This window comes from Triturus cristatus, chromosome 2_1 (genome assembly GCF_964204655.1).
Source record: "Triturus cristatus chromosome 2_1, aTriCri1.1, whole genome shotgun sequence".
Lineage (NCBI taxonomy): Eukaryota > Metazoa > Chordata > Amphibia > Caudata > Salamandridae > Triturus > Triturus cristatus.
The window spans coordinates 1,013,858,355-1,013,875,227 of NC_140581.1; the positions used below are offsets into that span (position 1 = coordinate 1,013,858,355).

Genomic DNA, 16,873 nt, shown 5'->3' on the forward strand with positions numbered 1-16,873 from the left:
TTCCCCGGTAGGCTCCAGAGCATCCCCCTCAGGGTCTACTTCCTCCTGGGCCGTGGGAACTTCGGGGGCCGGTTTCCCGCGCCTCCCGCGCCTTCTCCCTAAGGCCGGTCCCTGGACCTCTCCCTCAGGTTCCAGGACCCTCTCAACACCCCTACTGGCTGCCATGGACCGGGTGGTCACGCACGCCCAGTCGGGTAGACCCACCATCCTCAGATGCGTGGTCTTCTCCACCTTTTCCCAAGGGGAACTCTCCAGGTCGTTCCCTAGCAGACAGTCTACAGGCATGTCAGTTCTCACAGCGACTTGTAGAGTACCAGAGACCTCCCCCCACTCAAAGGGAACTTGAGCCATTGGACAACGACTCTCTACGTTGTCAGCATTGACAACCCTACAGTAGGCATTGGGTACAATTTGCTCTTGAGACACCAGGTGTTGCCTCACCGAGGTCACGCTGGCTCCTGTATCTCTAAGAGCCTCAACCTTCTTTCCATTGATGGTCACCACTTGCCCATATTTCTTAGTGTTAGAGGGCAGGTAGGTTACAGGGACCATCTCACTGTCTCCTAGCGAGACTAGGGTCATCTGCCCGGGACCCCCACCCTCCTGGACTGCTACTTCCTCCCCAAAGTTAACACTAGCTACTTGCCGGGGTGGAGCACCAGTGGGTGCGGTCTTACCAAACAGGCGACACTTAGGATCAGAGGCAATGTGACCCGGGTCACCACACTTATAACAATTGAAGGGCCCCTTTGGAACAGGTCTACCTGTCGGGGCCCCGTTCTGCTGCGGGGGTGGGGGAGGCTGAGAACCCTTCTGCTGGTTCCCTTGGGAATTACTTTGGGGGCCTTTTTGGAACCCCTTCTGTTTACCCCTGTCCCCCCCACTCTTCTGCTGGGGACCCTGCCCACCTTTGGCGGAGTCTCCCACTTGACCCTTGTGGACCCTGGTGCTGAGCCAGCGGTCCGCCTCCTCAGCAAGCTTCCTCGGGTTGGACAGCTTGCTATCAATCAGGTGCTGGCGTAGCTCAGGAAAACATTGACTGGACAAGTGCTCCCATGCAATTAAATCAAGCAGCCCTTGATAATCATTCACTTTGCTACCCTTCACCCAACCATCCAGCGCTCTGCAGAAAAAGGTCACATACTCCACATACGTACTCTCAGGGATCTTCTTCGTCTCCCTGAACCGCTGTCTATATAGCTCCGGAGTTAACCCATACCTGGTCATTAAAGCTTCCTTCATGTGGGGGTATGAGGTTTGGAGATCTAAGGGTAAATCTAACAGTGTGTCACGCCCTTCAGCAAGGAACCTTCCCCACAACCCCGCTCCCCAGTCTTTCTCAGGGACCCGGTGTGAGGACATGGCCACCTCGTAGGCCCTAAACCACTGCCCTATGTCATCCTTTCTAAAATACTCCTTTACTACATCTTTGGGGATGTACACCTTGGACTCTACCTGCGCTGGTGGAGTGCTGCCACCAGAAGGAGCGGTGTCCAAACTTTTCGCCTTCAGCTCCAACTCCTTCAATCTGATATCATGATCCATTTGGCGTTGTTGTGCCTCCAGGGCCAACTTCTGCTTTTCCATTTCCATCTGTCCTGCCAACTTTGCCATCTCCATTGCATGCGCCCTGTCTGCTGCCCTGTCTGCCAGCTCCTCTGGCGACCGGACCCTGCTGGGCTCCTCAAGGTTGTCGGGTGGAACGATGTCCCCCGCATTCCGTGGGTCTCGTGACTCCTTCCAGGCTCTCAGCGCCTTGGCGTACTGGGTTCTCCTCTTGAATCCAGCATGGGGGACTCGGAATTTTACACTGTAGCCTTTCAATTGCTCTATCGTGTAGCCTTCCAGTCTCTCCCAATCCACCTCATCTATTCCAGAAATCACAGAGAGTGCTCTTCCAGCGGAGTGTGAGCCAGGCATGGTTGCAGTAATGGCAGATGTCTCAACAAAGTTCAACAAATGAAAACCTGTGGCTGCGTTATTTGGTCTGCTCTCACTATCTGGTGATTAATAATTCACTGTATGCAAATTATAAGTGCAAATCCGAAATCCCAACCGCTGCCACCAATGTTAGAGTCGGGGATCTCTGGTTGGCGCAAGGTTGCCCTTGTGTCAAGCAGGAACCCTCTCCTCCACGTCAGGGCGCAGGATAACCCCTCGCGAATGACCCTTGCTCACCCTCTAGGTGCGTGGCGTGAGCAGCCAAGGCGATTCCTCAGGCGTTGTTGGTTAAGCACTTACAATCGTACACACAGTAAATACATCAATCCCCCCAGAAACGGACACCAGACTTGGATATATATAAAAATACGATTCTTTATGTAAAAATAAGGTATATATATCTCAACAGACTTATCACAAGACCAATAACGTTTTCGCTAGGCCACCAGGTTATACAGCAGGCAAATGTTCTTGGTTCGTAGTTTCAAATGGATAGTTCGTAGGTTCTTTACTTGTAGTTCCAGTACTCACAGAGATCGGTTCCTGCGAACGGGGAAATAAGGCGTTGCGGGCCCCGAGCCCGATACTGGAGCTTCTTTCGTGATGGGGAGAGTCGGCACAGGTCGGTGCGACTCTCAGCTTGGGAAGTGTTCTTGGGTCCTCAATCAGCAGGTGTGGGCACGTAGGCAGGCGCGGCCAGCGACCCTTTAGCACGGCGGTGCAGGAGGGTCTCCACAGCGGGGGCGGCGCGGCCTGAAATGTCCGGGGATAGCGAAGCGGGGTCGCAGGGCACGGTCAGTGCAGCTGCATGACCCGGCGTAGATCACAGTCGTCGGACGGCTTCCGGCAGGAGGGGTGATAGCGCGTTCAGCGCGCTCCAGTGGCAGGCGGTGACAGGGATGCAGGCGGCCTGGCCCGGGGACAGAGAGCGGCTCGGGACGGAGCGGGGCTCTCACGGGTTTGAGGCAGGCGAGCTTCTGGGTGTCACGGCCCTAGGAGGGGCGATGAGGGGCGCAGTCTCTTTTCCAGCGGGATGCACACACGGCTCGAATTGGAGGACGAGCAAGAAGCACAAAGAACCCACTGTTCCTGGGGTTCAGTTCAGGGGGCAAGCTCAGATCAAGCCCTTGGAGAATGTTCAAGCACAAAGTAGCAAAGTCTTTTCAGTAAGTCTCTTCCTCTCCTTTCTCAGCAAGGCAGGCAGCAGGCCAGCTCCTCCAGCGTCTCCTTCTCCTTCTAGTCGGGCAGAGGTTCTTTGTGGTAAACAGGATTCTGATTTCTTAGGAGCCAGGCTCCTACTTTTATACCATGATTCTTTTGTTCTTTAGCGCCAGGGGGCCTGGGCCTGGCTCAGTCCAGTTCTGGAGCACTTTGTTATGGTGACTCTGCTCTTTCCTTTCAGCAGCAGGGCAGAGACATCAGCCGCCCCACAGGGGGTGGCGCCGGCTTTGTGGTGGCAGAGCACAGGTCTATTCAAGAGTCAAGGTGTACTCCTCCCACCCATCCAGGTGTAATCTCTCTACCCACCACTTGGCAGCCAACCTGTCTCTGGGGATTCCCCAACCCTGCTCCTTACTGTTGCCAGGCAGAACACATACACACAGCAGAGGCGGACTGAGATGGTCAGGTCAGTAAATACTAACTTTCTAAAAGTAGTATTTACAAACCCAGGATATTAAAATAAACTTGACTACAAGAAGTATTTTATTATTCTGAGTTCAGGCATACCAAACTTGACACTCTACCATGCTCTCTGAGTCCACTGGGGTCACAGCGTTGGCGTGATCCCAGCAGCCCATTCTGGCCTATGGAGAGCAGGTAGCCTTCAATAGTGAAGAACGGAAAGGGCTGTAATTCACTACTAAGACATGCCACACACATCAGGGCATGTCCTACCTTATGCCTACAATGCACCCTGCCCTTGGGCCTACCAGAGGGGTGGCTAATATGTAGGTAAGGGAAGGTTTAGGGACTGGCAAGTGGGGGCACTTGCGCAGTCAGCGCGACGGTCCCGGACCGCGCACAGGGTCTGCGGTGGCAGACCCTAGACACACTTTACAAGGCCGCTTTCTGTGGGTGGCGCAACCAGCGCTGCAAGCCCACCAGCAGCATTGGCATTCACAAGCCCTGGCACCCCTGGTGCACTTTACTGGGTACTGACAGTGAATCCAATAAACCAATCAGGAACATCAATTACAGGTACACTTTACGTAGGGAGCACTTGCACTGCGGCACGGATTAGCCGTGGCGCAGTGCCCTGAGCGGACAACACCAGCAAAACAATCGAGGCACACCATCAAAAAGTGGAAGGGAAACTCACGCCAAGGTGCCAGGTCTAACAGTGAGCAAAAAAACAACGGATTTAACCCAGATGTGTGACTGGGGGTGAATGATTGACCATGTTCAGCATTCCGTCCATCATCTTTTTGTGTTGATATATTACCATCGTACAACATTCTTTTTTATAAAGAAAACAGGAAAAGGAAAATTGGAAAATAGAGTGGAAGTACATAATCAAAAACAAATCAGGAACAGATAATACTGGAACAAAAAATGACGCTGTGGTAAAGCAATCATGTATTTGCCCAACATTTGATAAAGGTGTGTGTTCTTAGATCTCAAAGTTATTTCTAGTTTTGGTTAAAAGGCACTAATGGATTATTTTTATAACTGTTAATTTCCCTTAATTTGGTATCTTCAAGTATCTTTCTGTTCAATGGGGGATCATATGTGTCATCTCATCCAATAAAGCAGATTGGTGATCATTTTTAAGGAGGACTTAGGCGTGACACAGCAACTTTGTTCCTGCTGGATCGGAGTGCGGCGTTCAACACCGTAACCCACGCCCACTTACTGGTTGTGGGATTACGGGGTTGGTTACAAGGCCTTGGGAAGGCTGCCTTCTTTTCTGCAGGGCAGCACCTTTAAAGTCCTGCTGGAGCCTTTCCACTCTAAGACTCTTCCACTGGCCCAAGGGGGTGCCACAGGGCACATCATTGAGCCTACCCTTTTCATTTTGTAAATGCGCCCCAAGGCTGATATCGTCATGCGTCATGGTTTTCTGATTCTTTCATACACCGACGATACACAGCTGATTATCACCCTGTCACAGAATTCTGTGATGCGGCTGCGTCATTGAGGGCCTGCCTTACTGAGGCAGCGCAATGGATGGACCTCAATTGATTGCAATTAAACGCAGGCAAGACTGAAGTCCTCATTCTCGGAAGGCAGCACTCAATTTGGTCTTCTGATTGGTGGCCGCATCACTTGATTCCTTCCCTTCCCCAAAGCCTAAAATTAAAAATTGAGGCATTTCGTTTGACGAACATCTCAACTATGATAGCCAAATTATGACTTTAGCAGGTAAATGTTTTGGCATCCTGAAGTCTCTTAAGAACATCATCAATCCGCTCCCTGCATCTGCCCAGAAGACAGTGATCAAAGCGGCAGTGATTTCACATCTGAATTACTGCTACATTCTTTATCTCGGGGTCTCTCAGTTCAGGCTTAGGAGGCTTCAACAGGTCCAGAATTCTGCAGCCCGGCTCTTGTTAAAACTTCCTAGATGGGCATCAATGAGCTCTACACTTTCTACACTTCATTGGCTCCCGATGAAGAAACTGCTTGTTTTAAAGCCCTGGTCTTTTGTTACAAGTTTTTTAGGAAGACAGGCACAGCATACTTGCATTCTCTTATTTCTCCCTATTCTCCTTCTAGACGTCTTAGGTCCTCTGATGCTTTATTAGTGCAGGTTCCCCGAGTGAAAAGAGCTTGGATCAGGGGGAGCTCTTTTGGCTTCCTCGCACCAAAGTTGTGGCACTCTCTTCTGCATCAGTTGAAGCTAGTCAATTCAGAAACTTTGTTCCGGAAGAGCCTTACAACTTGGCTTTTTAGATCAGTTGGCCTTGGTTCTGAGCCACTGTGACTTTTTGGGAGTTTTATGGACTGATTTGCACTTGGACTCTCCTGTTGGGGTAGACATGCACTTTATAAATGTCTTTCATTCATTTATTCACTTCTGTCCTAATATCTTTTGATTTGGTGTACGAAAGAGAGAAGAGCCATTAGTATACAGTCAATATTAATATATAAGGAATATCAGGACTAACCCTGACATATGATTCTTGTGAAATATATAATGATAGACGTTCTATACAAAATGCAAATATAAATCTTTTCTGAGAGGAGTCATTACAAATTGTAAGAGATTAAAGCAAAACAATGAGAAAAACATCTGACAGTACAGAAGATTCAGGACTTAAAAACTAAACTACAGGAGTAGGATCTTGCACAAGAAAGACTGATGCTAGGTTAAAGAGCTAGAAATAATCAAGAACACATTCAGTAAGGTTGAATCAGAACTGTAAAGCGCACTGGGAGTTAGTAGGTTAACACATTCTGAATATGGAAAAAGATGCGGAAAGATGTTAGGCTGTAAAACTAAAGTAGAGAAGACCGAAAAGTACATCAAGTGCATACACATTATGAGCCAGGAAAGGAACTAATTAGTAATTTAGGTATCAACATTTTTTCGAGTTCTTTCAAGATTTGTATCAGGAGGAGATAAAAGCAGATCTGACCAAAATCAATAGGTTGATACAAGATAAGCAATTACCCAGAATGGATACAGGTCAGCAAAAAACGTTTAATTTGGATATTTCAGAAGTGAAGTTTCAAAGTACTGTTATGAGACTCAAAAATGGCACAGCGGCAGGCCTTGATGATATTCTAGGAGAAGTTTATGAAAATATTTTAAAAACACAAGAGGTCATAATCCACTATGGAAACAAATATTTAACGGAATCCTATGAAAGGGATATCAGATACTAATGCGTTTGAAGAAGCCACTATAACCCATAATCATAAAGCTGACAAATACCCCAAGATGTGTGAATTCTACATAAGTATTTCACTTTTAAACACACGTTTTCTCAGGTATATTTGCTAAAGTGCTTGTTGTGGTAATAACAATAATTGATACAGAATGATAAAAAAAAAATATTCTGGGACATACCTACGCAGTCTCATGTATTTCCTGTTCATCTCAGTTGACCTGGTAGAAACAAATATGACACATTCAGCAATAATTATGCTGAATGCAGCTAAGGCTTTTGACAGATTCGCCCTGATATATCTATTGGAATGTTTAAGCTACCTTTGGAATTGGCACAGATTTCATTAAGGCAATATAAGCTTTCTATAAAGCACATAGTGTAAAGTTATTAATCCACAGAAACCTGACAGCAGAAAAGGGTTTAACAAAAGGGGAATGAGACAGGGTTGCCGCTTATCACCTCTCCTGTTTAATCTTTACATAGAACATCTGGCACAAATAATTAGGCAAGATCCCAATATTGTATCTTTTATATGCCAGGAATATCAGAAAGAAATTGCTGTATATGCCGATGATTTATTTTAAGGAGAATACCCACAAGTTTGGAATCTTTTCAGGTTACCAATTAAATTATAAACAAAGACAGTGGTTACAACATGGGGCTCATATTTGGTGGGTAGAAATAATTGTGTGGAAATCAGAGGGCATCATCACCTAGAACACTAATAATATTTAAACCCAAATTCAAATCAAAATTGTTCAAAAATAGATATTGTTTTTTAAAAAGTGACAACAATACATGGGCCAGTGAACCCGGTCAAGATGCATCTGCTACGCAAACTATTCTTTCTATTTAATTATTCCTTTGAGTGAAAAAGGATACAAAAACAAGAGAAAGGGAGTGTGTAACTATCAGATTTTGTCTGTTGGGTCTTTCAGTTAACAAACTGTAGGATGCTTATGATCCATTCCAATCAATCGAGTGTAGTTTTAACATTAAAGCTATCCTGGAAAGCATCAATAAGGCAAATTTCTTTCTGTATACATTTAGAGCTCCAAAATACCTTACAAATTTTGTTTATAAAATCCTTTCTGCAAGTACCACTGCACAGTGTGATATTAGAGAAATATGGAGAAACCCAAGTTATAGAACATGGCTCCGATCTGGGAATCACAAGTACATCCAGGTGTATGAAGGATAAATTAAGAATCCCATTAAAGGAGGCAGAAATAGTATGTTGAAGAGATATGCTATATAATGATGGATTGTAAAATACCTTCTTGGAGAAGATAGCCAATAAAATCTCGAGGTTTAAATAACTTCAGCTATCATCCTGGTTTGCTACACAAAATTGGAGACAATAAGACATTAAGACTGTAGAGTCAGAGATACAGGAAGTTAATACTACGAAGAATAATGTATTGAAATGGTATGGACCCTTTCCATTGTGAAGATAATGAGATCAAACCACTGTTTCCGACCTGAAAAGGATGTTTCCAGGAGCATGAGCTAGAGAACATATAGCAAGTATCTTTAAGCTGCTAGCATGCTGTTATTTCTGTCACACTAAAAAAGACACCCTTTTTCACTCTGCATAGGATTTACTCAACTCTGCAAAAACTATCCAAATTGAAGAAACTGCTTGTGGTCCTCAGCAAGAGATACAACCTTCCCACAGTTGACAATCTTCATGTGTTTGTGAGTTGTTCTGTTCTGATATCTTCTGTGGGAGGAAGTAAGTAGAGAGCTATCTCTGATATTTCGTCAACCCATTTAGGGAAGTCCAGCTCTTATAGTTTTTGGCATTGGCCTGCTGGAATTGAAACTGATGTTCTGTTTAAAGTTGCCTGCAAGATATGAGATTTGTAAAAGGTGGGTGATCCCTAACTCCCCAATGATTATGGATTGGCTGAAGGAAGTTTACTTTACCTACATGTTAGATGGAAAGTGCTTTCCATACAAGAAAGCCAGTTTCTGGCACTGCCTAGAGACTTGGTCTGAAGCAAAGGAGATGGCAAGTTAAAAAAAGTCCTACGATTACACCTAAACAGATGCTGGATTGTATGGGAATAGGAGATCATAAAAGACATCTGGCAATTTATTTCGGATGTATTTAATATGTCTGGACTGGTACAGGACTTTAATAATGAGGGCAAAAGACCCCTGAAAATAATAGCAATGCCAGAGGGGATCCCTGTCTGGTACCCCATTCAAACATGTTTTAACCCGGGTGAACTGAGGTGATAATTTTTTTTTCTATAAAACTGCCATCAGATATTTGCAGTTCAGCATTTCAAAGAATTTCTCACCATCCAAGAACCAGACAGCTAAGGGTTAGTTCTCTTCTTATTGAAATCCACAGCCTCCTTTAGATAGGAGATACTGGAAGCGAGAAGGTGTCCAGGTACAAAAGTCATGTAACTTGGCTCGAAAAGTCTGAGGATAATGCCTGCCTAGCTCATTGACTAGACTTTCATGAAGAACTTGGAATAGGAGTTCGAAAAGGTGATTGGCTGATGTGATTCATAGGCCTGTGGATAGTTTAATGTTTGGAATTTAGGGAATATGATCAGCTTCCCTTTACCGAACGATGGAGCGGGCTCAGTGCGAAATATATGAACATTGAATATGTTTTCATAATAAAGTAGACAATGTAATAAGAATTTTATATATTTTGATAGGGAGTCCATCTTCACCAAGAGCTATACCAGATAGAAGAGACATAACAGCCCTCCTTAGTTCTTCCTCCTGAATAGGATTAAATAAGATAATCAAGATCACTCTTCAGTTGCCAATCTATCAAGGCCTCCGTTACACATAAAGACACATGTACTACTACAAAAAGATTCTAATTTCTTCTTACAAAAGTCTTGGTAATATTTCAGGAAAACATCATTCATCATAGCATGCTCCTCATCTAACATGCCGTTCTCTGTATTCTTTATTCTCTTACGTAAATATAAGTCTAGCTTTTCATTTCAAGGCTAAGAATCTACCTGTTTTGGTGTCCTCTGCAAATGACTTTTCGAAGAGTGCCTGCTGATCATGGGGCTGATTTAGATTATGACAGTCGAAGGCTACTCTTTCAGGATGGAGGAGGTTATTACCGCCTGTAGACACCTCTAAACATGAGCAGGAACGGTGGTCACAGCAGTTCCTGACAATGCTGTAAAGTTTGACGGATGGCTCTATCAAACAGGAAGGCCATCCATCAAACTTTTACAAAGTTTTTTTTTTTTCAAAAACAAACTCCCGAAGCGGGGTTTGTTTTTTGACAAAGTAAAACTAATCAGCCCCACACCATGGAGTTTCAGCCCATCTTATGGGGGTCCTTATTTGTATTTTCTTTTGCTGTCCCTCACCCCTGAAAAAGTCATCTGACTGCCCATTCTAAATAGGCCCGGTGGGCTGATGACTATCCTCCACACGTAGGGTCCGTCGTCTATATACTTTTGGCCTGTCTGCCTATAAATTAGGTAGGTGGACTGACAGTTTGGTAGAGAGGGTACTTTGTCACCGTTGCGACTGAATAATCTCTCCACCAAACTTTAAATCACCCTTTAGTATTTCTCTTTCACTCCTTATTCTTAATATGTCTTATAATGTCTTCCCTCAGACAGCGTAATTTAATTATATTTTCCGCAATCAGGGATATAGGTATTTGTTTGTGAATCAACTAATTAATTCTAATTTTACTGCAATTCAGAATCCTTAAAGGTAAGCTTTATAGCTTCATAGACCATAATTTCACTAGACGTTTGAGAGTGTAACTCAAAGAAATATTTATTCAGGTTTTTGCACTCACTTTGCTTTGTTTCCTCTGCTATATCTGACATATCTCACTTCCAGTGTTTGTGATTATCACAAAACACTGCTGCCTAATGGAGAATCAAGTGAATAGGAGCGTGATCTGAAAGGATAATTTCAGCTTCTAAGCTTTTAATATTTCCAGGCAAAATAACATAGTTCATATGGACCTAACTGTGGTATTCCTGACATTTAAAAATGGAAAGCCTAGGTTATATGGATGAAGTAATAGCCAGCTATCCACCAGGTCATAGTTGTTTGTGCAATAAGGATCTAGTACTCCTCACACATGAACCTCATCTGTTTGTCCCCACCCTTTCTAGGGATATCCTATCTTACTGCTTAGGAGACTTTACTCAAGAAAAGTGATGGTGGGAAGTCTCTCAGTTCCATTAGTAAATATTCTAATTGATGTGAAGTATCTGTAATCAGGTTAATCAGGCTGTAAAAGCTTCCACCTGCACGTTTTCACTATCCTTGAGCAGCAGTAAAAAATGTCATCTTTTTTTTGGCCTTGCCTTACCCTCTGGACCCGCCACAATTATTTTTTCTCACAATTATTGCAAACCAGCTCACTATGGCCGTAGCATTGGAATTTTGGCCCTTGTTTACCCAGGAATTCTTTGTTATTTACAATAGTAAGGTAACTTTTATGTAACAAAATAATCTTGGCTGTGGCATCACTAAGGGAGTCTGAGTGAAACTTGAAGACGAAGCCTGGGAATATATGAACATGGGCTGAAGTTGAGCATGGGTAATGTTAAGGATGGAGGGGGAAAAAGATAAGGAAATGAAGACAGACAAAGCATACTTACACTTATATATTCACTTACAAGAGAGATGAGAATGTCATGGGAGTCCTTGCTTGGCCATCCTCTCCAACAGAATGCTGGGGATCACATTGCAAGTAGAAGAGAGTGAAATGCACCCTTCTGCTTTCCAGAGAGTTTAAGTGAGTTGGGTGGGAGAGGGACACAGGAATAAACACTATAAAATGGAAAATTTGGGGAAAAAAAGAAAAGATACGTGTGTGTTTATTTAAATTATGAATGGGCAATGTAAAGATTGAAGGACGTGACATACATTCAGGAGAATCTTGGAACAAACAGCTGAGAATATTCTGTTACAAGAGACTCGTTTTACCATTGAAAATAAAGGATAGTACTGTTTTCTTTAGCAATACTTGTAAAGAAATGCTCTATGTTGAAAATGTAAATAAAATAAAAATACAATATCCAATGATTAGAAATAAAAATACAGGGTTTTAGCTACTTCATTTGTAATTTAGTTAGCCAAGTATGTTAGGTGTTTGTGTGATTATGTCTGTAATCATCTTTTAGTGGGTGCAATGTTAAATAGCTTGTAATTAGTAAAGAGAAATATGCCATAGCATTGTTGTAATTGGTAACTGCTCTAGTTGCGTGATAAAATTAAGTAGCCAAATAGAATACTGAGAAATTAAAAGGCAGATTGACTATCTTTAGCACACTTTTGTACCATTTGGTGAATAATCAAATCTGTAGTTACCACTGTGCCCTTTTGAAATAGTGTGCATTACTTTCAAAATGCAAATGTGGTACCTATAGTTCTTAAGCTAAGTTATCTATTTTTATTAAGGAAGTAACAAATTGGCATGTGTTTATTATTTCATTTAGGAATGTAATAAGTGAAATAGATTGTTCCTTGTATATCATGTAAGTTGCATTACATTTGTCATATAGAGCACAAATTATCCTTTTCCGGTGCTATGGCTAACCCCTGGCACTCACATACGCTCGGCATCAGAACACAGCCCTTCTCCCTTGCCTATACTTTTCCCCATGGAGAAACTCCTTTCTCTACAATCACACCTATTTTGTGGGTGTTTTCTTTCCCTTCCCGTAATTGACAGGAGAAAATCCCCTGAGTCAAAATGGTTTGCAAACAAATTCGTGAACAACAACAATTGTGTACATTTGCGGGAATTCATTAAAAAAATGGTATTCCTGCTCTGGAATGCCCACTCCCTTTTCCTAAAAGGAAATTTACTCACATGATACCCTTGTGTAAGTAAATGCTTTTTAAGGATACAAAAACTACTTTCATGAACTGCAAAAGTCATTGCGCACTCTTAGAAGAAGCTATTTATGTGATTATGACAAAATAACATGCACAAATAGCATTGCAGAGTATGTGCTTGCTTTGTTTATTATATTTTCAGTGTTTTTGGACTACTACAAGGAATACTGATGTGTATGTTGAATAAAAGTACAATAATAAAAAACAATAGTCAGACACCCAACCTTGTCGTATCTGTAGTGTTTAATGAGTATTACAACAATAACTGCTTTGCAATAAAAATTGCATCACTATTATGAAAAAACATAGGGGTCTATTAGGATGGCAGGCAGATGTCCGCCCGCAATCGCAACCCAGAAAACCGCCGGTCCCATTAGCATGGTGGTGACGACTGCGGCGGTGAGATTTTCCGCCCACCAGTTTTCCGCCGGTTGCAGTCCGCACGCTTGCCTGGAGGGCGGAGCTGGACCACTAAAACGGGGCCGGTGCAGGGCCAGGCTCTGCCGGCATGATTATGATGCCGGCGGTAGCCTGCCTTTCAGCGGCGGTAGAACTTCCATGGAAAGGCATGCAGAGAATGTCTCTGGGGGCCCATTGCGGGCCCCCAATGTGTTTGGGGGGTGTGGGTGCACTGGGGGGTACCCATGGTACCCCCTATATGTCCCTGTACCAGGTGGCAGGCAGTGAGCAGTGCCTGCCATGCAGTGCGGGTTTATGCTGGACATGCCTTTTTGGACATCGCGGCGGTGCTGCTGGCAGCAGCAACCGCCACAATGTTAAAAGCCGCGACCCGACCACCGCGGTCGAATTTCGACTGCGGAGCATACTAATTGGACAGGCTGTTATGCCGCAGTCCTAGCGGGAGGTGTTTTCCCGCTACCATGGGGGTTTTCCGACCGCCATCCTGATAGACCCCATAGTCTTTGTAGAGCAACACGAGTGGCTCACTGTGATGTATCTTTTGCATCTTTGTTTACGGAGGACATTGTGTTTTTTTCTCATTTATCAGGCTACATTTTATACGTTCAGTAGGAAAAATAGGTATGGGCAATTTAGCTGAAAAATAAACAGCACACATTTATATAATTATATTTATTTGGTTGTATTATAGGTAATTGTTCAATTCTGTTGTATATGTATACACAAGTGTTATAGTTAAATTAGCACTGAAGTATTAGTATACTGCCAGAAATATCACCAACAAATTAGTTCAGTAATTGAATAAATGTATTAGTACAGGTGTGGTAGAAACAAAGTGATGAGTTAAGAAGGACCAAAAATGTAGGGAGATCAGAAATGCCTACAGAATTTGCTTGTCGTTAAAAGTGGGAATTTTATAATGTTGTATGAAATAAAATGTAATGTGATAGGTTTGCACTCACCTGTATTTGTACAAAGAGTGTTTCTTTCCAAACATAACGGCCAATTTGTGTTAACTACAGTAGTACCTGTGAGAAAGAACATAAAGGTGTTAATGTAGGAATAAAACTGAAAAATGTATTTTGTGGAGTATTATTAATGTGACTTGGGTTTAGTAGAGATAGCATTTTTTAGTGCTGATGAATACTCAAAATAAAGAGAAGTACTTTAAAGATGATGTAACAAATTGGCATATATTTATTATTTAATTTAGCAAACTGCATGAAAAAAGTGTTCCTTTTATATCTTGTAATTAATATACATTTAATGTACAGTATTAAGTAACTTGTTTATATGTACCGGCATGAATGTAAATTGTGGCACTTAGATGTTCTTCAGTTAGATATTGTGATGTGTTTAATATTTGGTATTGGAAATGACTGATGGGGCACATTAAAATGTAGAAATTGTTTTAAATGTATGGCAACGCAATTGAAAAAAATGTATTGTAGCACTTACCTCTTACATAATACATAAAGTAGTATAGTAGTCAAATCATTATTGTAGTATTCTGGTTCAAACTAATTCTCTAGTGTAGTGTAACCCAAAGAAAACAAATATTAATACAAGAGATTTAACACTAACATTTTTTGCCTGGGTGAAAGCATAATTCAAGTTGTGACACAACTGTAGTTAGCTATTTTGTTGTAAATAAGAACAGATGAAATATAAAAATGTATTTGCGTTCTCAATATTACTTTGGGACTGCAGAGGAGTTTTGATGAAGACGATGTTTAGCACAGCTTTGTAGCATATGGTGAGTAGATAAAAACCTGCTAATTTAAAAGAATCCTGGAACATTTACAATTGAAAAATGATGTCCCAAAAAGTTGAAAAGCTTGAACATTTGGAGTACACAGTTTCTATAAAAGTTCCTAAGTGATGAGAAAGCATTTGATTGTATGGCCCTCATTACGAGCGGCCAGGTTAATTGCGATATGTGACGGGTAAATGCTGTTACTCTACAAATCTTTTTGTTTCTGTGATAAATATTTGAAGGTCAAACCTGTCGAACTTTATTGGGGAAAAATGCTTGCTATTAATCAGAACATGTGGATTTTGGTGTGGTAAACAACAACATCAGCATTCCCCAAAAACTTGTAATTGGGTGATATGTATCACGCACAATAAACTCCAACTCAGCGGAATCTGATTTTATAAGGTGCGATAGATATCACATCATCTACAGGACTGCAAAAGTATGTTTGTAGTAACTTTAGAACAGCTCTTCTGCTTTATCTCCAATTATAACATGCGTTAAACCTCTTCAGGTTTGAGCTAGAAGTTTACAGTCTGTAGCCTTTGACCTAGCAACTTCATTAGCAGTTCTAGTGAGCAGCTACACAGTGCTACTATATTTTACAGATAGCACACGATTTCTACAAATAAAAAGAAGTAAGTGTTTAGAATATATACATTATTTAAAAAGGCATAGGTAATAACAAAGCAACTGACTGTAACTGTTTTGGTTAGGAACCTCAGAGAATCTTCTTCCAATTCTCTTCAAAAGTTCAGTTCAAGACATTAATTGCATTGGGGTGCCTCACTTTATCTTAAGTGTAGGTTGTTTAATGGCCTGAAAACCTTGAGGGTTAATTTTTTGCTGGTTTAAGTCTAATACATCAGTATTTATATTTTCCTTTTGAGCATCATTACTTGTAAGTCAGATTCTAAAGCTGTATGGTGCCTTAAACCTTTAGTGCTTAATCTCCTACCTTGGAGTAGTCTTGTAAACACATGATGCTACATTGCAAACACTTAGGGTTTTATTATGGGTACGGCGGTCCTGGGACTGCCGTACTCGCAGTAGTGGTGCAACCGCCACCACCTCGGAGGTCTGACTGCCGTATTACGATGGTGGCGGTGGGACCTCCACAAGACCGCCACCTCAGCCAGGATCCAGGATCCCGCTGTGGCAGCGGTCTTAAAAGAGGCTGAATATGCTGGTAGTGCTGATGCCAGTAACGATGAGCATATTACGAGCTGCAATTTTACCGTACATTTCATAGCAGGGACCCGCTATGAAAAGGGTGGCGTAAATGCAAGTAAGGAGGCTCTAAAAGGGTTCCTTTGTGAATCTGGCCACGGGGATGCATGCGGCGGGGCACATGTTGTGCCCATCTACAATTGCAGCTTTGTCGGTGCACTGTGTGGCATGCATGACATGGTGCATGCCACACCGTGAACGTACGTGCTGCAGGCACTCTCACGACTGGAGTAGGCTGTTCAGGCTCTCCTAGGAGCCTAACATTCCCGCCACCATGACACTGCTGCCGGACCGCCAGCCCACCCTGGATTTAACTCATAAACAGCAGGCGGGTTAACCATGGGCTTGGTGATGCTCCTGGGACCACTGCGGTGGCGGTCCCAGAGGAAGACTACTCAACTCGTAATAAGGCCCTTATTATTTTCCACCGTGTGATCGATTCATTACATTTACAAAAATTAATGAAATGGGGAACACTGAAGGAAAATGTGGTGCAGATGTCACATGCCATTGGTAAGATAAATATAATTTACAGGAGTGATCCTGTTATGGACCTAGGGGGCTGGGATCAGTAAACTCTCATAGTGTATAAAGGTACCCCCTATACCATGATCATAAATACTTTAAAAAGAAGCTCCTTCACTCCTCATATTTGTTAATCTACGACCTTTGTGCAACTTTCTTAACTTGAATGCTGATATCTATTATTAGTATACAGTTATACCCACAGGACATAAAATGACAAAAACGTATTTGTAACGGATTATGTTTTCCTTTTTTTAAAATACCACTCGTAATACACTCACTTATATACAAAGGATAAATG

At 42.7% G+C, this 16,873-nt stretch overlaps 1 protein-coding gene across 6 annotated transcripts in view; it reads right to left on the reverse strand.

Annotated features, from left to right (window-relative positions):
- Positions 1-16,873, reverse strand: part of RIGI (RNA sensor RIG-I) — a 506,425-nt gene that overhangs the window by 360,898 nt on the left and 128,654 nt on the right. For 3 of the 6 annotated variants that reach the window (XR_014970727.1, XM_085634940.1, XM_085634936.1), the window contains exon 5: positions 14,024-14,089. The exons of the other annotated variants lie outside the window; for them this stretch is intronic. Coding sequence is in view for 2 of the 3 variants with exons in the window: in XM_085634940.1 (XP_085491066.1) it covers positions 14,024-14,089 (66 nt within the window). In the remaining variant the exon portion in view is untranslated. The remainder of the gene's footprint in view (positions 1-14,023; positions 14,090-16,873) is intronic. 6 annotated transcript variants of the gene reach the window in all.